Source organism: Plectropomus leopardus, chromosome 4 (assembly GCF_026936395.1).
Source record: "Plectropomus leopardus strain MGB_pleo_1.0 chromosome 4, ASM2693639v1, whole genome shotgun sequence".
In the NCBI taxonomy this organism is placed as follows: domain Eukaryota; kingdom Metazoa; phylum Chordata; class Actinopteri; order Perciformes; family Serranidae; genus Plectropomus; species Plectropomus leopardus.
Genome location: NC_142179.1, coordinates 3,823,524 through 3,850,788, shown reverse-complemented (window position 1 = coordinate 3,850,788; position 27,265 = coordinate 3,823,524). Strand labels below are relative to the sequence as shown.

General features: G+C 39.1%; 2 protein-coding genes across 6 annotated transcripts in view; both read left to right on the top strand.

The window, feature by feature from the left end:
* Positions 1-15,350, top strand: part of antxr2a (ANTXR cell adhesion molecule 2a) — a 114,154-nt gene extending 98,804 nt beyond the window's left edge. The window contains exon 17 of the mRNA XM_042487620.2: positions 12,172-15,350. Coding sequence (XP_042343554.1) covers positions 12,172-12,210 — 39 coding nt within the window. The 3' untranslated portion in view covers positions 12,211-15,350. The remainder of the gene's footprint in view (positions 1-12,171) is intronic.
* A 7,194-nt stretch (positions 15,351-22,544) lies between these two features.
* The window catches only part of LOC121943961 (uncharacterized), a 172,294-nt gene continuing 167,573 nt past the window's right edge, over positions 22,545-27,265 (top strand). For all 5 annotated transcript variants that reach the window (XR_015776359.1, XR_006105884.2, XM_088076334.1 and 2 more), the window contains exons 1-2: positions 22,545-22,685; positions 26,334-26,437. The gene's annotated coding sequence lies outside the window, so the exon portion shown is untranslated. The remainder of the gene's footprint in view (positions 22,686-26,333; positions 26,438-27,265) is intronic.

Here is a 27,265-nt window from a genome sequence, read left to right as displayed (position 1 = left end):
CTTTTTCAGCATCTTCCAATATGTCTGCTAAACTAGTGGTAGCAGTAAAGTAGTAATAATCGTAGTAGTAGTAGTATAGTAGTAGTAGTAACGAGTGTTTTTTTGCTGCTGTGCCGACGTTAGATGTGGCAGAGGGCCTTATGTTTGCAGGTGGTCTATCTTTATGTGTGTACGTCCCATTCTCGACAACGTGAAATCTCTAAAACACCTTGAGGTAATTTCTTCAAATTTGGCACAAACCTCCACTTGTTCGAAACAATGAACTGATTAGATTTTGGTGGTCATAGGTCAAAGTTCAAGGTCAGTTGACCTCTTGGTCGATGTCTCAAGAAGGCCTTGAGGCAATTTCTTTAAATTTAGCGCAAACGTCCACTTCCAGTCAGCTGGAAGAACTGTTCAGTTTTTGGTGGTCAAAGATCAAGGCCATTGTGAACTTGCATCTGTCTCATTATTGTCTCATTATTGACACCTTGAGGGATTTATTTATTTTTTTCAATATAAGCACAGACGTCCACTCAGTTCTGTAAAACCAATATCTCATTTTAGGGAATTTGGTTGTTAAAGGTTACTGTGACTTTGCGTGCATCTTATTCTCATCAACTGGATATCTAAAGAACGCCTTGAGGAATTTTTTTCAAATTTAGCACAAACATCCACTTTGACTGAAGAATTAACTGACTCGAAGTTGGTGGTTGAAGGTCAAGGTCATGGTGACCTTGCATCCATCTCAATCTTGTGAACATTTTATCTCAAGAACACCTTGAGGTAGTTTCCTCAAATTTGGCACAAACGTCCACTTGGACTTGGCGATGAAACGATTAGGTTTTGGTGGTCAAAAGTCAGAGTCATTTTGACCTTGCATCTGTCTCATTCTTGTGAACGTGATATCTCACGAGTAGCTCCAGGGATTTTTTTTTTAATTTAGTGTGTTCACTTGGACACACGGATGATCTGTTTAGATTTTGGTGGTCAAAGATAAGGTCAATGTGAACTTGCATCTATCTTATTCTTGTGAATGTAAAATCTTTTGAGGGAATTTCTTTCAAATTTGGCACAAACGTTCACTTGGACTCAACGCTGGGCTGATTCGATTTTTGTGTTCAAAGGTTAGCATCACTGTGACCTTGCATTTGTCTCATTCTTGTGAACGTGAGATGGCCTTGAGAGAGTTTCCTCAAATTTGGCAAAAACGTCCACTTGGACTCAAAAATGAACTGATTAATTTGGTGGTCACTGTGAACTCACAAAACAGGTTTTGGGCCATTACTCAAGAATTCATACGTTAATTTTGGTAAAATTTCACACAAATGTCTAAAAGGATAAAATAATAAAGGGACATTTTATATCCAAAAGGTCAAAGGTCAACTGCACTGTGACTTCATAATGTTTTTTGTTTTTTTTTAAAAAGTAAACACTTTTCTGGCCATTACATCTTAAATCACAACATCGTAACTGAGGGACAGAAGGGGAGACATTTGCTCGGACACTGAATCGGTGACACTTGTGTTGCTGATTGTGGAGATCTATCTGCGTGCGAAGCGTCCGTGTTTTCACAGACACGGATGTAAACTTTAAGTGCAGCTTGACTTGTGCACGAAGGCAAACAACCACGTGGCAGCAAATTCTAGTTTTATATAAATGTTGTCCTCCCATGTACCTTATGTGCTTGTATAATCTTTATTCATCTCTTTACAATGAGAAGAACTGCCCGAGTTGTCAGCGAGCATCATGTATTTGGCCGAGTCTCAGGTGGCTCTGATTTCCCAGCAGGCCAGATGGCAGCGCTGTGTGGGCAGTGTGTGTGTGTGGACGAGGGGCTGTGAGAAGAGGGCCAGCAGCCTCGTGGAGGGAGGATTGCTCACACCCTGGCTCTCTCCTCTGTCCCCGTGCAGCTGTGCTTCTCCCTCCAACTTGAACTTTTAATTTGTTCAATATGTGGCAGAGGACACGGAGTAAAACAGAACACATGTCTGGTGGCTGAGGCTCGACAGGCAGGGACTCGAAGAGGGATGATGACACTGTGTGGTGTTTTTTATTTATTTAGTTATTTTTTTACTTGTAGAAGTCTGCTGCTTCCACCGCAGAGGAGGACAGTTGGTTTGATAAAGGAACAGTTCACACTTTTACTCATTTCTTCTACTTAGAGTGAATTACTTGCCTGATGTCAAACTGAATTACCTTCAGTTTCCATCTTCAGTCTGATATGGGAATCACTTTATTCTGTGGGGGAGCAGGATTTAATTTTGCCAAACCCATCCCTGAAGACCATCGTATCCACTTAACTAACGCCTTTTTAAATGGACACTAGGTGGGTTTCTATCAACCCTCAAATTGCAAAAATTGATACTGTGAATACAAAATTTGCATAATGGAAACTTGTCAGTTACCAAGAAAATCCTATTTATCGCATATAAGTTTTTACAGTCACATTTCAGGCAATTTGTAAAAGCCATATTTCACAAAACTGCATAGGAAACACCTGTTTCACTTTTATAGGTCACATGATGAACAAAAAAGAGACGCTACAAGAGCTGTTATTGCATCACATAACGCTTCAAAAGTTGAGCTGATCATCCAGAAGTTTTCAATCCACAGTTCCTCTGTGAAATCATTAACTATCAGCTCCCAGAAATCCCTCATACGCAGCCGCCCACGTATAAGGGGCTCGCCTTTCCATTATGGCTCCATAACACGCCTACGTGGCCTTGGATTGGAAATAATGACAGCTAGTGCGGCGGCTGCAATAGAAATAAAGCTGCTAATGTTCTGAACATCCATCGCCATGTTTCTTGGAATATTATCACCAGAGGAGAAGTTGCAGAACATCACATAGTAGAAACGCAGTCATCGGACAATTGTGTTTTATCAACATTTAAAAATATCGCCTAAGTTTTGCGTAAATATGTCATGGAAACCTGCCATTTAATTAGTCACTACGTGTTAAGTCGTGCCGAAAACTCGCATGTGAACAGATAATCCAGTGAAGGTGATTTGTCAGTTTGGGAGACGCCTTTTCACCTTGAAACTCCGGCAGAGTTTTGTGGACCATAAAACTTTACCTGACTTTCCATCCACATGAGGGCGAGTAAATAATGACTGAATTTCATTTTTGGGGTGAGCTGTCCCTTAAATATTATCTTACACATTCTCTTTGTGCTATGACGGCAGAATTCCTTGCGATTTCCTAAAACCATCTGAGAAACCAAAACTTTTCCCAAACCTTTTTTGGGGTTAAAGGGTAGAAACAGAGCACGGCTTCATGCAGTAGAGAGTGGGACGTCTTTAGTGCAACAGCCATACGATGCAGTGTGGAGTTTTCTGTTGAGCTCATTAACATTTTGTCAGAACAACAGACACGTGTTGGAATAATGTGATGAGTGTTGCAGTCGTCCTGTCGCTGTTGGATTAAGTAAGCCCTAGATTAACTAAGATACTGTATAGGCTGCAAAGCTCTAATGTGGAAAAAAAAAAGTCTCTGTTCTGGTAATAAAATCTTTCAAAGCCTGTAGCTTATCACTGCAAAATAAGCATCTTGCAACTGGATTACAACTCTCATGCTTGCAAGTGTTTTCACACTACAGTCCAGATGGGAGATTCGTTCTCTAACCTAAATGGATGCCTTCATTCGTGCATCTTTTTTTTTCTTATATTGTAAATGTGACAAACTATACAATCAATTAATACGACGAGCCAATACAAATATTTGGAAGGGAGCTAACTCGCCATCAGCTGTGTTTATTTCCTTTTAGTTGTCTCCAAAAAATTGTTGTTGTTTCAAACTGGTTGTGAGGAAAAGACAAAACACATGGGAACTTAAGTTTTCAGTTGTAGTTTTGTTGAATTAGTAGATTATCCGAGATTTATTTTTTGAATTCTAGAAGGAAAGTTGAGAGAAAAATATCCGTTAAAACGCGAGTGTAACTTCCACGGGCTGACTCGTGCTCAGGATCAGATGCCACCAGACCACAAAGTGACGTACTAGTTTTCTAACAGTGTTGATATTTTGATTTTAAGATGAACTGACAGTTTGGACACCGTCCATCATGTGGCTGCAGATTCGTGTACCTGCGCACGATGAATGGATTTGGGTGGGAATAAAAATATGACTTTCCATTTCTTTGGTGAGTTGCAACCTTAAAGCTGTGCCCACTCACTGAAGCTATTCATGCACTCGGAAGATGTCAAAACAAATATTTCAAACTTCAGTTTCATCTTCAACTGTATCCGGAGACGATGTTTACTTTGGGTCATTGCTTGCAGATGTGGTTGTTGTGCAGGTGCACTCAGCTGAAGCAGGGTAGTTTGGACGTGATTCTAGTGTTCACAATTATAGCCAGCATTTGTGGTTTTATGACGTCTTTTGAAAAGTGTGCGCAACCTTCCAGCCTTTAGTGATCTTTCCACAAGTCCCACATTGAGGTCGTGTAATATGAAAGTGGACCTACACGCTTAAAACATCCCATATTTTGGTATTTGACATCAGCAGTTCTTACACAGAGATTGGACTATACAGCCTTTATGATGTTACTTATTTACGCATGCTTCGCATTTTACATAGAACCAAAAAACTGTGGCATCATGTCGCTCCAGTTTGTGATTTTAGACAGCATGCTGGCATCATGAAAGAGTCGTGACGAGCGTGACGTTTAACACAACAGCATTGGCCTCAAGTGTGACATAAAACAGTCGTCAGCAGCCTTTTCTGAACAATAGCAATGGCCTGACATGGCAATAACAATCATTTATGAGTTATATAGTGGCTGATGTCATCGTCCGCCTGGAAGGTAATGGTATAAAAACAACTTTATTTCTATAGCATCTTTAAAAACAGAGCTTACAAAGTGCTTTGACATAAAAAGCAAAGTTGAAATGGGATACATAAACGCAATACAAAAACGGACAGCAAACAGTCTTACTGAACACAAGTGAGACATATGAAGGTATAGTTAGGATAACATTAAAACCAGAGAACAAATAATGCAAGATGCAGGATGTAAAATGTCAATTTAAAATATTTAAAAGAAATAGACTAAAAAAGACAACAACAGAAACAATAAAATTCAAAAAAATACAAGAAAATCAAATAAATAGAATATGATTTAAAAAGGTACTGTAAATAAAATAAATAAAAAAGTAATAAATAAGTAGTTAAAACTCTTTTGAAAGTTAGAAATATTCATAATTAAAATGTATAAAGTGCATCATTGCAGAGACATGAAAGGTCCGTTTAAGTGCCCATAAAGTGCACAGTGTTTTTTTGCAGTCGTACCTGATATACAGAACAGTGAAGCACAATATTCCCTTGAACAGGCCGTGTAAACGAGGCTACTGCAGCTTTCCAACATGTAGAAAATAAGACATAAAGTTATCTTTCAATTAATAACCATTTAATTTATTTATCTTTTGTTAAAACCGCTCTGAGGCGTGTGGCACCTGATGTTAGATTTTGCAAACCTCGTTTTGCATTTTTGATTTAAATCTTCTACTTTTAGAGAGAAAAAATATTGCTCAGTACCATCATGATCCTTTCCAAGAAGCATTTTTCAAACAATATTTTGAAGATAATAATTATTATTCAGAATTTTCATGTATCAAGAGACATAAAATGACCCAGAGTTTGGTTTGAGCTCTACGTCGCCGCTGTCTGTGAGTCTCTCTGAGCTCCTCAGAGAGTCGCAGCTCTGGGGGACTCAAGCTGCTCAGGGTGCGAACACTGCGAGAGATGAGAATGAAAATCAAATACACACACACACACACACACACACACACACACACACACACACACACACACACACACTCCACTTCACTTCTGGAGCTCTGCCTTAAGTTACAAGCCAACAGTCCAAGTGACAAACATGTTGTCTGAGGACTGGGCAAATGTGGACCTCTGCAGCTCCTGTCAACACGCAGCGAGGGCCCGCTAACGAGACTCTGGTGGAGGTGTTTAAACTCCGGTCAGATCAGGATGTAGTCCACAACATGCAGAGCTGGGATCTTTCACATGTTAAGATTATTGATTACACAAGATTTTACAATTTTACAGAATCTGGAGTAAACGGAGCAAGAGCCCTGTGATTTTTGGCAGCATTGTCACTCTGTTGTGTTGTGAGTTTCTTAAAAATGGTCTGACTAATACAAATTTTATTAGTGTTGCAAACAAGTGGATGAGAATGATAATCAACAGTTAAAATAATTGATTAAATGTTTTAGTACTTCATCCAATACATGCCAACATTTAAACAGTACGCTCCATCTTCTTGGCTTTTTTTCTGCCTTTTATCATCGATTACTGAGTCTCTACGTGTGTATTATTTACACTGAATATTTATAATATTTGTTCCTGTTTTAAACTAAATATAATTATAACAGCAGAATAACAGATTGATGTGACAGATTACCATTACACTGTAAAAAGAAACAAATTGTTTTAACTCAAAAAAGCAACTGCCTTAAATTTTTCAGTTGGCTGAATTTAAGAGGATGAGTTGAGGTAATTTTTGTAATGATTGAACTTGACTTCTCAAATTCAGTCAGCTTAAAAATTTAACTCTTTGGATGAATTGGCTTGGTTTCTTTTAAAAACATAGGTAAGAGACGATGAGCAACGAAAGAAGAAATTACCCAAAAATTGGCAAGAAATTAGTCAAAGCATACAAGTGAGTTACCTGAAAATTAGTAAAATTTAAAAAATAAATAAGTTTAAAAAAGAGAAAATGACCTGGAAAATGTACTTAAAGATTATAATTATTCTGTAACATATTTTTTAAATATGTTATTCTTGAAATTAGATAGAATACAGTAGTCTTTCTTCGTCTTTTTCTTTTTATCCTAGACATTTTTCCCTAGCTTTTTAAAAATAATTTTCTAAATCTACTATTTTCTTGCAGTTTTGGTGTATTTCTTGCGAAGTTGCTCATTGTCTTTTCCCCCACGTCATCCAAATAAATCGCACTAGTTTGCTCATTAAGGGTTCGTAAGCGTAAATGCAGCACAAGAAGTGATGTCACTCCAGGTTTCAAAGGGTTAATGCAACTTGGACACTAACTTTTTTTTAGTTAGAACAAATAATTTCTTTTTACAGTGTAGTAAAAGCACCGATGTTTGTCTCTTTTGCTGCAAACTTTTCTGCTTTTGTGTGTTTGACCTCCAATCTGTGAGCGGTGGATGTTGTTCAAATCAGTTTCATATTAAGGTTTGATTAGTTTCAACAGAAAGTCAGCGCGTCTGTAATGAAGCGTATTAATCACAGTCTTCGTCTGGAAGTGGACGCCGCTCTCTGTGACCCCCCGCCTCACCCCCTCCCCTTGTCTCTTCACCTCTCCGTCTCCCCACCTGACTCATCCGCCCGTCTATCTGCAGTCACGCTCCCGTCCGTCTGATGAGATTTCGCTGACAGTCCATGCTGACATATTCAGACTATTGTTCTGCCGCTCCGGGTGGCACAGGTGGGCCTCCGTCTCTCCAACATGGCCCAGTTACAAGGCGGCGCTCCCTGCCAAGTCAGGCCCCGCTCATCCGGGAACAGGGGAGCTGGAATGGGTTTGACCGTATTGTGCTGCACCTGCTTCGCCCTCGCACCAGATCCCCCTTGCTTCGCCTGCCATTCTGCCGCCGCAGAGAGCACTTCTTCCCTCACCGAGCCCCCCGCGCCGTAAAACCCGTAAAATCCACTGAACTTAGCCGCTCTGATGGCCGCGGCCAAAACAGCATCTGATGTGCCTTATTTGTTGACTGTGTGAGATTAGTTGCAGAGGGTACACGTCGAGGGGCTTACCATGCAGAGATGGAGCGAAGCCCCCACCCCTCCCTCAAACACCCAGCAGCCCTGCCAAATAATGAGAAATGGAAGATTCTCCAGCTTGTCTAAAGCCCTCGTCACAGTCGGTCCGTGCACACTTCTGCTCCCGAGCCAGACTGTAGTGCAGATACTGTAAGAGCTCCCACACCAGAGGAGCTGGCTGCTGAGTCCTGCGTTCACGCTGCAGCCCAGGAGCCTCGGCCCTTTCTGCCCATAATGCCTCAGTGGGAGGCGTCCACCTGGACTGTGTCAGGCCTGAATGTGCTTTTGTTTTCTCCAGCAGAGAAGGAAAGAAAAAGATGTGCAGCTCAAATGTTTGCACATTTTAATGCAAATTCAGATCACGTGTTTAAAAAACAGATTCTGTGCTAATTAGGGTTAGAGGGCTAGAGAGGAGTGAGGGGTTAAAATCAAAATTTCAGTTTTTCCCCTTAAAGCAGCTCAACTTGTTTTGCTTTGGGACCATTTTTCCAGAATACGGCCAGTCACCACAAACCAATACATGTTTCTGGGATTTTAGGACATTTCTTGGATTTTAGGACATTTTCCGGAATTTTGGAGGTTTCTGGCTATTGGGACGTTTTTAGGATTTTAGGGTGCTTCTCTGATTTTGAGACTTTTTAGGACATTTCTTGGATTTTAGGAGGTTTTTGGCTTTTAGGACGTTTTTAGGATTTTAGGATGTTTATCGGATTTTGGTATGTTTGAAGGATTTTAGCATATTTGTGAGATTTTAGCACATTTCTGGAATTTTAGGATGTTTTTAGGATTTTATGACATTTCAAGGATTTTAGGACAATAGGGACTTGGCTGGGACCTCTGTGGGGGGTTCAGGAAATCCTCCACTGGCACTTTTCTTGATCAACAAGCTCTATTTTGCACTGTGCCCCTTATGTATACTAAAAGTACAAAAAAATCCCCGGTGTTATCACTTTATATTGAATTTAAATTAGAAGATTTTTGGAGCACCATCCGGCACCCTATCGGGGACCAGATTTTCCCTTCGGACCTAATTTGAGTATCACTGCCTTAACATAATAATATTAAACATTTTCGTTTATATAAATGTTTGTTACGTCACTATACATCCTCAAACTAGTTACCACAAAGGTGACTGAGATGATTACTCACTAATATTGAAGTATTGCATTATTTATTTATATATTTGCATTTTTATGGACTGGGTGTCAGAAGCGACAGTTTCGGAAAAAATGCTGAATTAAGTTACCGGTGATGCAAACTGAGCATTTCCTGCAGCTGCAGCTTCACGTTAAAAGCATTAAACTGCAAAAACATGAGTCAACTTTTGCTATAAAGGACTCACAGGAAGTGAAGTGTGTTTGTCTGTGAGATATTAGATTTTCAGGTTTTTTTGACAGCAGATCAGTTTGAAATATTGTGGGCAGTAATAAAACAGTCAGCAGTAGCCACAAACCAGCACTTTTCACTGCACACTGCTGGCCAGCATAAAATCAGATCACAGTTACTCACAAAATCATAAAAAAAAAATCACAATTATTGCCTGAAACAACACATTTTAAACCAGCAGTAACTACAGGTGTCGCCAAATCAACCGGGACTTAAATCTTCATGATTGTCACTTTAAAGCCGCTGGGCTGTAATCAATTAAAAACATTTTTAGTCAATTATAATCACCGAATTTCTTTGATTTTTTCAGGATTCTCACTCGGACGTCGAGTGTGATGCAGAGGGATCCTGTAAAGCTTATTAGGGACCAAAAGCTGCTGTATTTGTGAATATTGTTGTCCAGCAGCTGTGAATATCAGTTTACTTTTTCAGCTCTGACTAATGACCGAACACTCATCCCTTAGAAAGTCTAAATGTCTCAGTCAACCGAGACTATAAATACAGATTAAGTGTGTAGTCGGCTCGGAGGGGACAGCCATAAATGGAAGAGCATATTCGGAGTCACCTGTTGGGACGCAATGAGAAATCAGAAATGTGTGGACACATTATTTTTAGGGCTTTGGCGAGACAAGTTTTATTTTACGCTGTTGTTTTAGTGGTGCTTTTCCAAACATGGTGAGTCTTCGGAGAAAAGATCTGGAATATTTGAGAAACAGTGAGAGAGAAGAGACACCCGCAGCGCAGTCACATAAGAAACCAGGCCACTCAGAGAAATCTGGAAATTCAGAAGACATATTTAATCGTGCAGGATTTGCCTGTTTTACTGTACACGCTGTTCATCACATTTCTCTCCTTCCTCTTCTCTATTTTTGAAACAAGATTGTCTTATTTTTAGCGTGTTAAAGGACCCTGTTTTTGTGATTTGACGCTGCAGCTTGATCTGGTTTTGGCCAGTGCGTTTGGACAGGCGACACAGTGAGAGGACAGTCTTTGTCGAGCGAGCACACGTTTTTTTTTTCCTTATTGGATTTTGTGTGTTTTTGGGCTGTGAAAAGCATCTTTTTCAGAGCGATTTATTTCTGTTTCAGTAATATTGTTTTAATTTTGGCTGCAAGGGACGCACCGCTGCGAGTCGTGATCTTTTCTCTCATGGCACAATGTGCCAAAGGGACAATGTCTCTGTCCGGAGACTCTGCCACGTTCATGTGCACTTACACAATACAAGATTCAGTTATGCATCCACAAACAGTTTTCCTCATCAGTCTTCTCTATGTCACAGTAACCTGATATTTTAATCTAAAATTAAAGGCTGCATTACAGTTAAATAATGTCATTTTCAGAAGTGTTATAGCTGTTTTATTATTTACATTTACCCCAGGGGTTTTCGCGGGTCCTTGAAAAGTCATGGGAAATTTTGTCCATAAAATGTGTAGGAAATGGGTGCTTTTATTTTTGAGTTTTAGCCTGTGATTATGTGGCTTTGCTCTCACCCCAAAAGACATTTGTGTTGCACATTAAAGGGTAATTTCACCCAAATTACAAGAAAAGAAAAAAAACACATCTCACATTTTACTTGTGATTTCAAACTTTGAGAGACATCTTCTGACGAAATCGTCCTTGTAAAATCAGGCATTTTGAGGAAAACTTGTTGTAATTTTTCAGTGCACCGAGGAGCACAAACAAAATGGATTTACTGCCTTTGCATTTGTTATCTGCATGGACAGATATGATTTGAAAATGTGACTTTTTCTGTCGGGATTCTGTTGGACTTCTGCTGCTGTCGTCAGACATGATGCTGCTCTCTGCCTCTAAATATTTCCAACCTGTTCACATGTTGTGACCAGGTTACAGCGAGCACATGTAAACACACAAACAGAGACGGAGAGAGCTGAAGAGGAGGTGCAGAGAGTCAGTGTGTGAGTGTGTGTGTGTGTGTGTGTGTGTGTGTGTGTGTGTGTGTGTGTGTGTGTGTGTGTGTGTGTGTGTGAGAGAGAGGCCTGCTGGCTGCTGGGATTCGCTGTGTGAGAGCTCCCTCTTGGTGCCAGTCGGCCTAGTGTTGGTGAGCAGGATGCTGCTGCTGCAGCGAGAGGCTCAGACAGCTGCCCAGACACACACACACACACACACACACACACACACACACACACACACACACACACACACACATACACACACACACACACACACACACACACACACACAGGGAGAATTAAAGTGAGATGTCTTTTTTTTGTCAGTATTTCTCAGAAAGGTCGTGAGAGAACAGGAACATTTACTGCTCGTTTAGACGATACGTCAGTTGATTTAATTTTAATAATTAATTTCTAATTTTGGACTATTTATTTACTTTATTCACCTGGAATAATAGTCTTATTAATTTATTTGTCGTGAAGCACGTTCTCTATATGTTTTATGTGTGTTATTTTTGTATGACCTCAGAATTTCATCACATTTATTTTGTGTTTATTTAATAAAACATCCAGCTGTTTTTTTCCTCTTGTTTTGTTTTTTTGTTATGGATTGAAAAACATATTTTATAAATGTACAAATATATTTAATTTCTATTTATATATTGCCTTAATTGTAGTGGAATTTTTTTTATTTTCATTTATAATTTTATTTCTGTATGTTTATTTATTTAGTCTCATTTTATTTATTTATTTAATTTGTTGTTATGGTTTGTAAAAAGTATGATTATAATTATTATTATTATGATAGTACTTGCTTATCATTATTATGATTTTTTTATTATTATATTTATTATCATCATTATTATTATTTCAGTTTGACTGTTATAAAAGAGTCAATTATCAAAACATGATGAATACATTTTCTATGTTAATAAGATTTAAGAGAAATGATTATATATGATAATGAAGAATATAAGCAAATGAAAAAACGTAATTGCTGGACTAGAATAACTTTATATAAATTAAGAATGACGTGGTTCTTAATTATAAAAGTTATAAAAGTAACGCTCTCTCTCTCTTTCTCTGTGTTTTTAGGGTCGGTGTATTAATTTCAGCCGTGTGCAGCGTCAGTAGATGAGAAGGAGTGCTGCGTGAAAACCATCATGTGCTGATCGCTGTGGACACCAGAAGAACTTCAGGTTTTTTTAATGAAGATCTTTAGTCCTGCGGCTCAAACCACTATCTGTTCACTCGGCTCTATTTTGTGCACAAAGTTTCCCTTCTGGTTTTCTGCTCTTTCGTTCTTTGAAGCACACAGGATGAAATGTTAATATTAACTCTTATTCATTAAGTTATTTACTGCCTTTTTCTATCACCAAATATGTTTTTTAAAATAAAAATTAAGGCGCCCCTGAACTCTCAGACTCAGTTAGCGTTTCGTGCGCACCAAAGGCTTAACATATTCTGACCATATTGTGCCTTCTGTGAAAAACCTAATTTCATGGACACAGACGGAAGCTATCTAAAGAAAGGGGGAAAAAAACGCAGAAAGGGGCTGTTTGCCTTTGGCGTGGAAGTCGGAATAATCCCAGTGGGCCTCACAAGTGCAGAAGTCCGTCGCCTTTTGGCAATGTCTCATCACGAATCCTCTCCAACTTCGGCAGTGCTGGATGCCTGGCGGCTGCCCTTTGACTGGCTGATCTTGTCATTTTAACACTGAGAAGTGCACACGCATGACAAATTGTAGACAGGATGCCCCAAGGTATTGGAACGCACCAAGACTTTGCCCTGTAGTTTTTCGTTCTTTTTTTTTTTTTAAAGACACCTTCCTTTCATTATGCACTCGGGACAAGAAAATTAATAGAGCGTTATTCGACCGCAGGACAGCCTCCTGACCACGATGATCTCCAGCCACGTTTGAGGGATTGATGCCTTTAAGACCTTGACATGGCGCTTGGTGTTTTTTGCCCCTGTTTTCAGCGCAGTCTGCTCTCTGCTCAGCAAGGCGTAGCACATCACAGCCCATAAACAGGCCCATCAGTTAGGACTTTTAAGATATAGATACAGCCACGTCGACGCTCCTCTGCCCACCGTCTCAATCCTCCGAGGGCTCCCCGGCCGCGTCACAACCCACTAGTTCTTCCCAGCACCAGAATATCAAAGTTTAATTAAAATAATTAAAGGCAACAGCAAGCAGCAGCCTGTGAAGACTTGGCTGTCTCTTTTTTATGCCTTTTGACATTGAATGACCTATTACTGCGTCCCGCACAGGAGAAAAAGAGGACACGGCGCCACGTTGACGCCGCGCCACGTCCAAAACGCAAACCCAAAGTAACGGATGCGATGGACGGATAAGTATTGTTCATTTCCAGAAATTATCTCCCCCCCTCCCCTCCACATCCAACCCCCTCACCCCAAAAAGCAGGGTATATATATTTGTATATATGGTGGATTTCTCAAGCGCGCTGTCATGACGCCAATCCCAAATGATGTTAGTGTGAGCGGAAACACTGTGGGGGAGGAAAGGGGGCAGCAGCTGAAGAAAAAGGCTCGAATGATCCAGTCACTTCGGATACCGTACTTCAGATGCAAAATGGATATTCGAGTCGAAACCTGACAAAGCGCGCCGGCTTTGACGGGAAGCGGTATAGACAATGACCAGTGGCTGGGTCAGTGGGATGTCTCTGTGCAAGCAGGGAAGCTTATCAAATGACACTAAAAATAAGTTCAACAACCATCAAGTTTGAGGGGGAATGGGTGAGCGTCTCACATTCGGTGGGCGCACACGCAGGACGGGGCGGCGCGCAACACGCCGGCCCTAATTATTCCTTTGTTTCCTCTCCGATCGCAGGGACATAAATAATCCCAAATCGAATCCTCGGGGTGTGCTGGTATTTATGTCCGACTTAAACGCTTTTAGCCTCTTGCATAATTTTCGCAGGCTGACATTTAATAGGCTCATCAGCCTCTTTCCGGACGGAAATTTTAAGCACTTAGATCTTGTCTTTTTTATGTTACAACCAAGAGCACGGGAATGTTATTAACCCGAACTAATGAGATATTTACATAGCAGTCACAACATGAGTCGGCCCGCTAATAACACGTCACACGTCCCCTCTGTGTCCCTCTGTGTCCCTCTGTGTCCCTCTGTGTCCCTCTGTGTCCTCGCCACTCATCATTACACGCCACAGTATTCATTTTTCACACCTATTGTTGTTGATCTTAAAACAAGATAATTGTTGAAATTCTTTGTGCCTTTTTTAAAATGACGCCTTTGATGGAAAAAATATATATTGTTATATTTCTGCATTTGTTAAATGAGATTGTAATGTCATTAACCCTTTAAAACCTAAATGGTCATCAGTTTTCTTCTTGATTTCTTTTTAAAACATGAGGAAAAAAGGCAACTTGGAAGAAATGTCCCATAAATTCCAAGAAATTAATATAAGGTGACAAGAAAGTTTCCTAAAAATTTGTTTTAGAAAAGAGGAGAGGATTACAAGGAAATGGTCCAGAAAAAAATGGGAAAAATGTCCATAAAACTATAAATGTAATTATGATAATTTATACATTTAAAATGATGTTACAAAAAAAGTCTAAATTATGTTAAATGAATACATATATTTTTCAGCACTTTTAAAAATCATTTTCTTGTTTGTTTTTTACTGTTTTGTTTAGTTTTTTTGCTTATTTTCAGATAACTTTGTAACTTATTTACTGATTTTTGTGTTAACTTTAGGGCCATGTCTCGTTAAGTTGCTTGTTGCCATCTCCAAATGATTTTGAGAGAAATCAAACCACTTTGCTCAGGTTTCAAAGGGTTAAACAACAAAAAATATCAACATTCCAGCTTTATCACCTTAAATACAACTTAAAATTCAAAAGGTAGATCGTCACAATTGTTGATATATCTTCATTTTTGTCAAAATTTCATTCAAATTTTGGATTTAATTCGATTTGCATGCACTACTTCCTGCTAAGTACATCATTATCAGCTCATTTAAGGTGCAAACATTGTAAATTATCATGTCATTACCTTAAAAATTGTACAGTTTTTATCTTTCATATTTCTTTTTATACTCATGTAGCATTTTTAATTCTAGGTTCGAGTCACACAAGCTGCACACATGTGTGTGAGTTGCAACCAGAATGCCAAAATCGTCTTTTATTGCAAAGCTTTTTTTAAAAAAAAAAAGAGTTTTACACTGTTTTTATTTTGTTCTTGTTTTACACTGCAGTCTGTTGTGTTAAATATACATCCTATGAAAAGCGAACAGTGTTTTTGTTTTTTCTCTCTCTCTCTCTCTTTTTAACACGTGTGTGAGCTGGTAGGGGTGGACGCGCTAAAGGCGATCTTTAATTGGGCCCTTACAGATTTATAGGGCCCGACAGGGAACGTGATTATACAGTGTGTGTGGACAGAGGAGTGGACAGTGTGCAGCCTCTCCCCCTGTGAAGTCAGTCACCGGAGGCACCACACACACACACACACACATACACACACACACACATATGCAGAATCCCTCCAAGGTCTTTAACGCCCCAAAAATGAGGTCTTGCATTTAGTAAAAATATGCGCTTGTACACCTTCTGCTTTGTCCACGTTTGCATGCTGTGACAAGATGCCAGATGAGGTGTGTATGTGTGTGTGTGTGTGTGTGTGTGTGTGTGTGTGTGTGTGTGTGTGTGTGTGTGTGTGTGTGTGTGTGTGTGTTATTGGAGGTGAAAGAGGGAAAGTGATGTCTCCTTGTTTGAGGTTTAAATGTCAGAAAGATCTGTTTTTTGTTGGTTAATTCTCTTGTGGAGTTTTTTTTTTTTTTTTTTTTTTTTTTAGCAAAATTAGGTTATGATTTTCATATCTGCCTCTAAAAGTCTCAAGAAATGATCTTGTGTTGTCCACACACACAATGATGTCAAATAGCCATGTAAAGCCGTGTACCATACTGTACCATACCGTACCATACCGTACTGTACCATACCGTACCATACCGTACTGTACCATACCGTACTGTACCATAAACTAAAAATTGAGACAAAATAAGCAGTCGGAGAATACCTTTTCTGTCAGCTTTGGATGGCTTGGATTAACTTTGTCGGCATTCATCTTTATTTTCTTACATTTTATAGACAAAACAATCTGAATCACAAAATGAAAGACGTTTACTAAAAGTAAAAAAAAAAAAAGTTAGTTGCCGCGTTATTTAAAACACAAATGCATCGACTTTGTTGCAGCTGTACTGATGAGCACTGAAGAAAAAGCCACGGGAGTCATCATCTCATTGTTTCCTGTCTGTTAGTTTACTCAAGTCTTGATTACAAACATTTTACTGGAAACAGCTGCATCAAACCAAAAACCTAATAAAACCAGTGCGTCATTGTGTAAATTCAGCGTCCCCGAAGCTTTAACTGCTGACTGTGTAAATGTGACTAAAAACATCGCGGGTGTGTCATCGTGATCCACAGACAGCGCGGCTCCTCACTAACTCAGTCATCCCCATAAGCTGATTACTGCTCTCAGCTGACCAGTTTACGCCAGCAGCAGCTCTGGGAGACATGAGGGAGCATATTTTCATTAAGTGTTTAAAATCACAGAGTTTTTTCATGAAAATATCTGCTGAGCTGCTCTGTTTGTGGTTGTGCTTATTAGCAGCAGCGTCAGAGCTTCAGGCTGCTTTCAACACAGCTGACTGCAGGAAACACTCAATCCGACTTTATTATTCATCCTGTAAAACATCACGTTTCTAGACTGAAGTTTAGTGCTCAGCCTCAGTCCAGACAGCACAGACAGTCCTTTATTTATTTATTGATTTATTTTACTCCACAGTTTTGTCATAGTCTCTGAACATTACTGGAAAAAGTATTGGTTGATGTAGAAGTTCATGAATGGTAGAAGTTTATATGTTGGGTTTTGGTTGATTTATTTCTTAAACAACGTCTACGTAATGACTTTTTTTTGCCTGGTTAACCCTTTGAAAGCTGGATCAGCATCACTTTTCTTCAGCTGCATTCAGACGCCTTCACAAGCATTTCAATATCCTGAATCTGACCAAATTAATGTGCTGTTTTTTGAAAATATGGGGGAAAAGGCAGTGAGCACCTTAGCAAGAACTGTGGTGCAACTTGCAAGAAATTAGTAGCTTGGAAAATTTGTCTTACAAAAGAATGGGGAAAAATATCCAAAATATCAGCTATATTTATAATTAGTTCTTATTATTTTAAAGCATTTCTTTCAGTTCATTTCCTTTAGTTTTTTTTAGATTTTATTTTGTTTTGTTTTCCCCCTAATTTGTATGTTTGGTTGTCTGTTTTTTGGGTTTTCTTTTTTTACTTTTCACATTTTTTTGTACATTTTTGGGTCATTTCCTCTTAAGTTGTTCACTGGCCCTTTCCTATGATCTGATAGAAATCAAGCCCTCAGGTCTCAGAGGGTGTCCGTCACTACAGGGATGATTTTACATTTAGATTTCGGTTGAGCGGATGGACAGTGCCATGATGATTGGCTACGTAATCTTTGTTATTTCCTTCTGATTGCTGCCTTTTTTTCTTTACTTTATTTTGTCAGTTTCAGACCCAAAAGAAAAGGAGACCAGCATGATACGCTTGGACCTTTTGAAACTTTGTGTTTTTCTCTTTCGGTTTTTGAAATCAGATTTTCCACAGTCCTCCTTCAGCCTTCAGTCAATCCAGTTTTTTCACACTAAATTCTGAGCAAGAACTGGGAAATGTGGGATCAAGTCCCAGAAGAACCAGACAAAAAATATCCAAGATGCACGAGATGAATAAATCACGCAGGAAGGATAAATAAAAAGAGACTGAAACAAAAAATCTAAAACAGAGCAAAAGTCTGTGGTAAAGAAGTACAGAAAAAAGGTTAAAACCACCAATATGACAAACATAAATAACATATTCATCCTCAAACAATAACCTCATCAACCCTAAAATTAAAACAACCTTTCAATGTAAATAGTAAAGATACATTTTCTAGTCTCTAACATTTTCTGTGACAACTTTTATTTAGTTTTTTTATGAACTGGCGTTCTGTCATAGGGGCTCGTATACCACGCTGCCACTCAAGCTTATACATGGTGTGTAATGTAAACGCGCTGCGTGCATAGGAACACACTGCCATAGTTGAACAAACAAAATAGTTTGGAGATGAAAAGACATCTGAAAGGAGAATAAAGCGGCTGAATTACCCAAAAGATGCTGTGTGTTTAAAGAAGCTTAGACGCTGCAAATATCCTTCATTTCAGCAGGAAAGGAGCTCACAAATAGGATACAAAAGAGATACATGACGATCAATTTGTACAAAAGAAATTAATTTTGAAGCTTTTTATGACTAAAGTTAATTAAACTCGCCTCCTCTCACACGTCAGGCATCGCTGAGACAATTTGTGGGTTTAAACAAGAGTTTTTGTGACTCTGAGTGGAAAATAATTCACTGTTGTATCTGCTTGATCCCTCGTCTAACATGCTGATTGGAATAAAAGAGGCGCATGAGGACAGCAGCATCCGAAGGTCTTTGCATTCTTCTATTTTTATATTAACACTCGCAGCCAAGAAAACACCAAGCAAACTCCTAAATCCATCCTGAGCTGTGCCACAAGGTTCTGTTTTCGCAATTTGATGGAGGGGGCTTAGCTGCCATAAAATTTCAACCTCCACTTCCCCTGATAAAGTTTCCCTGGCAGGCAGTGAGCGGACTTAAGCAGCTGTTGCCCCCCGAAAGCCCGTCTGGCTTCCCAGGTTATCCCGATTTGCACAGTTGTCTCTGAAATTTGGGTAACTGTGGGATCAAGTGCTGCGACTCTGCTCGGCCGCTACCCTTTCAAAGCCTGAGCCGCAGACCCTGTCGGATGCAGAGGGCAGCCCATCCGCCCTAAGAACAGCTTGTTAGAGTTGACACTTGATTTTATGCATTGTATTTCTGAGAGCATTACAACTAAATCCCCTTCTCAGGCGATATGGAGGGCTGCTGTTCGACGACGGCTGTGGAAAATGCAGGTGGGGGGATTAGGAGAGCTTGACGGTTCGGGATTTCGCAGCTTTATCTTGATGCTCTTTTCCCTGGGCTCCCTGTGAATTTTAAAGCCCAATATACTATATATGCTGATAAAGATTTAGGAGTCCTGTAAGATGATTAGACTATATGTCGGTGTTGGTGTACTGTTATTTCAAGAGAGCGACGAGGAAGCGAAAACCCTCGTATGTATGTGTAATATAAGTCCAATCATATTACACGCAAGATTTGGACAATTGTGTGCACGACAGTAAAACACAATCACAATGAACCATGAGACAATAAAATGTGGCTTTCCGAAAGATTTAAACCTACTTAGAACACAGACTCGGGTATATAAGTACTTCTACTGTGGTAGTATTGCGCTTAAATTCAGAAAAGAAATATAAAAATGAAAAACTATACACCTCAACACATGTCATTAATCTGAAAAGTATCATAAATGTTCTGAAAATGGTACAATGCAAACAATGCAATGTTTTAGTAACATTAGTGTTCAGCTGCAAGTTTTCCCTGAACGTTATTCTTAAAGTTCAGGTAACATTCTCATTAAACATCAAACAATGTTTAAATGTTTTTGTTGTTGTTAACATATCAAATTACATTTCCATAAAAAAAGTAATCTCAGGCCTCAATAACATACTCTGAATGGTGCTTTGAAAATGTTCTTCTGTTGTTTTCTTGTAACATGTGGGAACGTTTATAAAAGAACATTCAACGATTTGTCACCTCTAAAAATAACCAAAATATTCTCACAATGTTGCGGTTATAGCGTTACGTCTCAGTAAGGTCAGCATTTAACCCTGTGGCGTGGAAATAAGGATGTGTCAGGATAAACTTTACAATTAAAAACATCAAAACGTGACAAACAATCCTATCTTGTAGGCATCATTTAGCTCTTCTTATTTGTTGTGCATCGGGGGTCAAAAAAAACTTTATTTAAAAAATGATGTGATTTAGAAAGGGCCTGTGATCACAGTGCAACAGTAATGAAAGCAGCTTGTTCAGACACTTCGTTTTTCTCAAAAAAATAGTGTAGTTCGCTGTAGCCTAGCAACAGCTTTTTACTTCTGGTGACTGCATTAAGGCTTCGAAAATCATTTAAGTGTTTATTTGTAAAGATTATTTTGCTAAGTAAAACATGTAAGTATCATAAACGTTTGTTTACCGCAGAGCTTTTTCTGCAACAATCCAAAAATCCAGTGGAAAAATCCCATAGGCTTTTTCATGAGGGAACCAGGGCGACGTAAGTAGATGCAGTGTGCTTGACTGAAAAGCAAGAACATCAACACACATATGCAAAGTGTAATACGTAAAAACATCTGATGAAATCAAATTTGCAGGAAAATAAAATAAAATAAATATTCTCCAGTTCAAACCTAAATAACCAAAACCAAAAAACATTTCACTTTAGCAGTCGCAACTACTGAAAGACGACCTAAGAAGTTATATTGCATAGAAAAGGTTGATATTCATAAACAGGTCAGAGATGCACTGCGGAGCAAAGCCAGTAAGTGATCTGATTTCTTCTGACTCAGACAATGTCTGTTTAAAGAACATAATAATAATTTCCATGGAAATAAATCAGTGTTTTAAATATTGTGTGAATGTGTTCTCAGATGAACAGATGGTCGGCTCATGTAAAAGGTTGCAGATGCAGTTCTCCGGCTCCCACCTCTTGCTACACACAAAAAAACCTACTTTCACAGTAACCTGCTTTTGCACCTAAATCTGTGCCGCGCTCAGAGATGCTCCTGCTAGGTATGAAATAATGATGGCACAATATGTGTGTTGAAGCTCCGCGGGGGCATATGTTGAGTCAGACGGCCGGGCGAGATCACCTGTCCGGCCCGGAGGGGTCGGTGGGCCGTCTGGAGCCCGCTAATGATAAACCTCCAACATACTGACTGTCAGCTCATGGCAGGCCTTCTCCGAGCAGCAGATCCACGCAGGCAGCCGCGGTCGCCTCTGCTCCGCGTCTGAACCCATATTGACCCGGCACGGCGGCTGATGGAAGGCCCTCTGAGCCAATCGCGTGAGGCCGAGCCAGCCCGTGCCGGCCCCGGCGGGGGTGGAGCCGTGGCTGAGCCGGGTCGAGTCACCTTGCCAGCAGCGCTCTGCGTCGACGCTTTAATGAAGGCAGAGGGAAAGTTTGGCTGGAGGTCTTTGTGCGTAATCATGTCACATTTCCAGAGAGGCACAGGCAGAGGAGGCAGCAGATCGCTTCTGACTTCTCCAGCAGATGTTTGGAAATGGTGCTAATGTTGTGGATTATGTCTGTGGGTGAACACGTACACAGAAACTCTGATGACAGCTGAGTCAAACTGGGTGAAATGTGCCTTTAAAGGTCTTATTGATAACATTTTAATCAGTCTGGGAAAAAAAAGACTGTGGACTTATCCTTTAAAAAAAATTTCAAAATTAATGTTTTAATGCTGAGGCTTGTGAGCCAATAGTACAACAATAATGGTATCATGTATTTCTCCACTAAAAATAAATGTCTTTCATAATTTCTGGCAATGATAAATTGTGTAATTTTGGAGATTTTTTCAAGGTAAACATGTCTTTTGAACCTAGTTGCAGGGTTTGGAGCTCTGAGAGTGATTAAATAAATACAAAATATGACCAATTAAAGTTAAATATCCCTCTCCTGAGCCAAATCAAAAACTATAACTACCTCCCCGATGTTTGAAATTGTTTTTTGAACTCCACTCTCTTAACAGTCTGCTAATGATACACAGTGGAAGAACGCTTGAAAAAAAAAAGCTCAAGGAAGTATGTTTCAAGATATTACACAGAATTACTTCAGTATTAAACTCAGTTTTTGAATAAGGTTTATATATAAGAATTTATATTTTTATTAGGATAAATATTTTTGTAATTAATTTATACCTTGTAAGATAAAGATTATTGGTAATTAAGATAATATATTAGAAAAAGTCTAGATAATTAATTATTGTAAAGCTTTATATTGATGTAAAAGCTAAATAATTGATTATTATTAATTTATGGATAAGGGGTGGGATTAAATAAATTGTTACATTTTCCACTCCTTTTCTGATATGTGAATCAAATCATTATGTGTTGTTTACATTTTTCATGTCTTCTTCTGTAATGAAATAAATAAATAATAATAATAATTTTTTTTCACATGGTTGAAATAAACTAATACTACTACTACTAATGTTCAGAATGATAAAGCTATTAAGACCCTAAATTATTAAATAATCATAATAAGATACATATCACACAATATCTAGCACTATAAATGTAAATGTAGGTATTATTCTTGTTATCATAATTACTGTTTGTCTTATAATTTTGTGTGGACATTTTGTTTTTGTTGTCGTATATTGGACCTGTTTATTGCTTTTCTGTTCATGAACTTGTGCACAATAAAGAAAGTGAAAAAAGTGTAAAATAAACGAGAAAAAAACGGGAGCTTGAACTTCCGGCGTCATCGCGCTACCTGTCCCCGGTACTCTACAGTTAAAGCCCGAGACCGCGGTGGACGTCGGTTCGGCTTTTTTTCGTCATTTGAAGGAGTTTTAAGAGCTGAAAAGTCGAGTTTGCACCATTTCTTCCGTCGGTAAGTTGAAGCTGAAATGTTTGCTAAGGTTGTTAGCTAAAGTCCGGCGCAGACTCGGCGCTGTTGGACCGCCTGCCGAGGAGCCGCTGTCCTCCCCGATAAAGTGTAACGTTTGCCCGGTTAGCAGGAGCTAACACAGCGGCAGCATAGCTAACTGCGAGTTGTTAAACTGTAACAACAAACTGACTCGGACTCAGTCGTTAAACCCGTAAATAACCGTTAGTAACGTTAGCTGTGTGATGCTAACCGTTAGTAACGTTAGCCGTGTGATGCTAATCGTTAATGACGTTAGCCGTGATGCTAACCGTTAGTAACGTTAGCCGTGTGATGCTAACTGATAGTAACGTTAGCCGTGTATTGCTAACCGTTAGTAACGTTAGCCGTGTGATGCTAACCGTTAGTAACGTTAGCCGTGTGATGCTAACAATAGTAACGTTAGCGGTGTGATGCTAACCGTTAGAAACGTTTGCCATGTGATGCTAACAGGTCGTAACGTTAGCTGTGTCGTGTGGCAGGCGGACTCTGGCTCTCTGTCCCCGTGTGTGAAGCTCAGACTCCTGCAGCAGGAGACTCCTAGTCGGGCCGCGGATGCTTCACTTTATGGCTGAGCACCTTGAACGTCAGCTATGTTTGTATTTGGGCAAAAAATATTTATGGTTTCTGAACATGTCTGAGTCCCATTTTAACGTTACATCTTGCGCTTAGTGGCTTCATTTTCTTTTACCACCCATAATCACTGGTACAGGTGTATAATTGCTAAGTTACCAAAGGGTTAACCTTCCGAATTTATTTAATGGGTATTTTGTATTTTGACATTTTGATAAAATTAATTAATAAAAAAGTGCAAAGAAGGTGTTGGCATGGGAGGAACTTTTAGTTTGTAAACCCCAGGAAGCTATTTTAATTATTAATTTATTAAAATTCACTTGACTTTGTAAAAAAAAAGTTGCTGGGAACTTGTTGTATATGATGTTTTATGTTTCAGTTTTGATTAAGCATTTGCTGAAGGCATTTAGAAAAAGTTTTGTTTTTGAGTTTGTTATATTTCAAATTATAAGTATTTACAGAAAGATTTTAATTTTTATTGTAAATGCATATTGGTTAATATCAATTATTGGTCTTAAATGTCTGCCAATAATTGGTATCAGTATTGGCCCTGAAAAACCAATATAGGGTGACCCATATTTTATGCTATGGAGCAGTAAAAACACTCCATTTCATGCTAAATTAATTTGAGGTCAATTCATTATGAATCTTAAACTTTCAAAGACCAAAATGTTTACATTGCTGATGACACACTGATGTTTTGGGAGTCTCTAGTTTGAAACATACTCAGTCGTGCCTGTCTCTCCATCTCCTCCCTCTGGAGACCCATCCTGGAGCGTCCAGTCCCAGTCGGTCCCTAATCTAGCCCGGACCGCAGGAGGGACGGCAGATCCGCAAAGCTGTTTACAACCTCAGCTGCTGCGCTCGCTGGGCCGAACAAACACAGCCCTCCCACACGGCCGGTGCCACTTCTCTCCGTGGCTGGCATCGTTTAACATTACAATATTTTCCCGGTGTTTGCCCACGGATGATGAGGCTCTCATTGCTATGCATGTGCCAGATGAATCATAAACCTATACCATATGCCATTGCAATTTGCTGATGGGCCCAAGCTGTTTTGGTGGATATAAAATCCTGGGATTATGGAGGCTTGATCCTCAGTGAATGAAGGGAGAGAAGGACAGGGAGGCAGAGAGAGTGAAGGGGGGGGAAAGGTGGAGGGCGATGCTCTCTCTCTGCTTTCCTATTGGTCCACAGGTCAGTGAGCGTGGAAAGGTAGAAAGCCAGGGCTGCTGATTGACGCCTCCCAAATTTTCTAATCTATCAAAGGCTGTGAGGTATTAGCCCAACCTGGTTGTTTGTGAAAGCAAACAAACAATTTCGTGTGCACACAGACAACAACATGTTTGTCACCTTGTCCCCAGTGTCACATGGTGGTAATTGGAGTAGCTGTCAAAAACAAAGGGACAAAAGCCCTCGGGGAGTTGCTGTTGTTGTCGTTTCTCCTCTCTGAAATGGAGAGTTTTACATACGGGCCAATCATCGTCTGTGTCGGCGCTAAAGCTCTTATTTTAGATAAAGCATGTTTATTGACAAAAGGTGAGGAACGCCTCGATGCAGGGAGATCAATTTGATTGTTAACCAAAAACAGGAATTAAAAGCTTAGTTTGCATTAGTGAGAGTGAACGTTTTTGTTTTTCAGCACACAATACCTGAAATCCTTGTCTGAAATATCTGCATTCAACCTTAGCTGGTTCCCATATACGGCTGTAGCATCTGTTGTTCTAAGAGGCTGTCATGATGGAGAAAATAATATTCTGACGTTTTTATATTTTGGTCGGAGTGTATCCTTTTAATTTAAAAGAGTGAATAAAGATGAAACCCACATGTTATTTCCTCTTATGGACTCAACAAATACGCAGCCGTTATCCACTGAGGATGAGGCAAAGGGCAAAATTTCTAGGGTGAAAATATAGGATTGATTTAATTAATGAGACAGTTTTTTTTATAGCCATGTGTCAACAGTGTTTGTTTGAAAAATACTAATGGCAGCCGTTACTTGTTGAGATTTCATTGAATATTGTTAGTTTGTGAAATAAGGGGGAATATGCACTGTGTTTTATATTTGTGTTACATACTGTATATGTATTAAACTAAAAACATAAAAAGAAAATTCAACAAATGTTATTGTTTCGGTTTGGACAGTTTTTTTTTAAGGGAAAAGCAGTCTTTCTTATCCGTTTAGGTTTTCTAGAATTGTTTTTTTATACAGTAAGCTCCAAGATAGACATGTCTGTATCTCCTTTGTTTTGGACTATGTGGGGCTCCATGCTATGGCCTCACTGTGTTTTCCAGCTAATATCTCCCAGTTCTAGTCATCTGCACAGCATCTTTTTTCAAAAAATTATTCAGGCGAAGATTTAAAAAAAAAAAAAATCATTGTGCTGAAATGTATTTAATTTAATTTACTTTGGGTATGCCTTGCATAGGCATTTTAAGTGTATTTAGGAGCAATTTACAGGACTATTAAGAGGTTTTAACCAACAAATCCAATTAGCCAATAAAACCAAATGTTATCACCTGGTTTTCTGTGAAAATCTAGTAAGTTACAGAGTTGCTAATTTTTCATGGCAAGCTGAAAATCGAGGTCATTTTTGTATTTCATTAGGGTTGATAACAATTAATTGATGAATCAGCCATTAAGGGTTTATTTGAACATGTGAAATGTAATCAATAGGCTATGGATCGCTCTCAAAATATATGCAGTATGTTGCTGTGAGCTTTGACTGAAGAGAATACGCATTTGGTATCGTTTGAGATACGCAAAGTTTTAATATTTTTTTTTTTTAAATAACAATGAATCGATCGTTATTTTTACAGATAAATCGATTAAGGAAAGTGCTTACAATTGGCAACCCTATATTTCACTCATGAATATACTGCACAGGAAATGGGTAGTAAGGAGTGTCATGGTAGAGAGTGAGAGGGTAATGGTAATTGAATAAAAAGATCAGTTTTACTTGCTTAGGAACCAAATAAATCAGCAAGCTAATGTTTTTTTGTTTTTTTTTCTCTAACAAATGCTTCTGCTTCTTTGCACAGATGTCCAGTAGACGTGTTAAAGGCAAAGACTGTAAAGGGGAGCGCCCTTGAGACAACTAAGATGGCTGCAGCTGATGTGGAACTTCCTGTTGATTGGCTTTTGTGTAAGTACTGAACAAACTCGACGGTATATTTTTGCAAAAACAATTAATTGCGCTTAAAGTTTTTCTTGAGAAGAAATATGTTTGCTGAACTTGTTCATTTGTGCACACTGTTGTCTGTTTACATTTTTTTCCTCTGCTCTGAATAATTTTTTCCCATCCTGCTCTGCCCCTATTTCCGCCTTAATTTCGGTGACTGGCAAGTACTACTGCGTTGTGATTGACTACCATCCACACCAGGCAGACCTGGTCATTGTCTTGTGTTTGCATGTTTGTTAAGAGGCCTGTAAATCAATTCTGAAGCAGCAGCATGTTGAGTTTGTGTCTTGAATTTTGGTAGCAAGGTGAAAGTACAGTTGTGGAGGTTGTGCTTGGGGGGGTGTACTTCACTAATGTTGGCGATCAGAGAATTCTTGGTACCTTAGAAACAATCTTTCCCCGATTTTAACCCTACTGTAGTTGCCATGTGTAGACATGTTAGAGAGAAAAAAAATTACGTCGAAAAATGCCACCATTGAGCATCAAAAAAATACATAGCAACAGGGTAATTTCTTTACACATGGTTCGGAGATTGTCCTTTATGCTCAGTTTTATTGTGACTAGTTTGCAAATATCCGATATTTTCCAACTTATTTTGTCCGATGCTGATATATGAACAAATTTTTTTTCACCTTATCTAAGAGAACATCAAATCTCATTAATAAAAATAACATTATTTTGCCAGCTCTTATCATGGTGGACCACTCAAAGATGCAGACATTAAACACAATGCTTTTCAAAATGTGCAAGATCACCTAGTAAAAAAAACTACTTCAACTTAGGTCACATGTA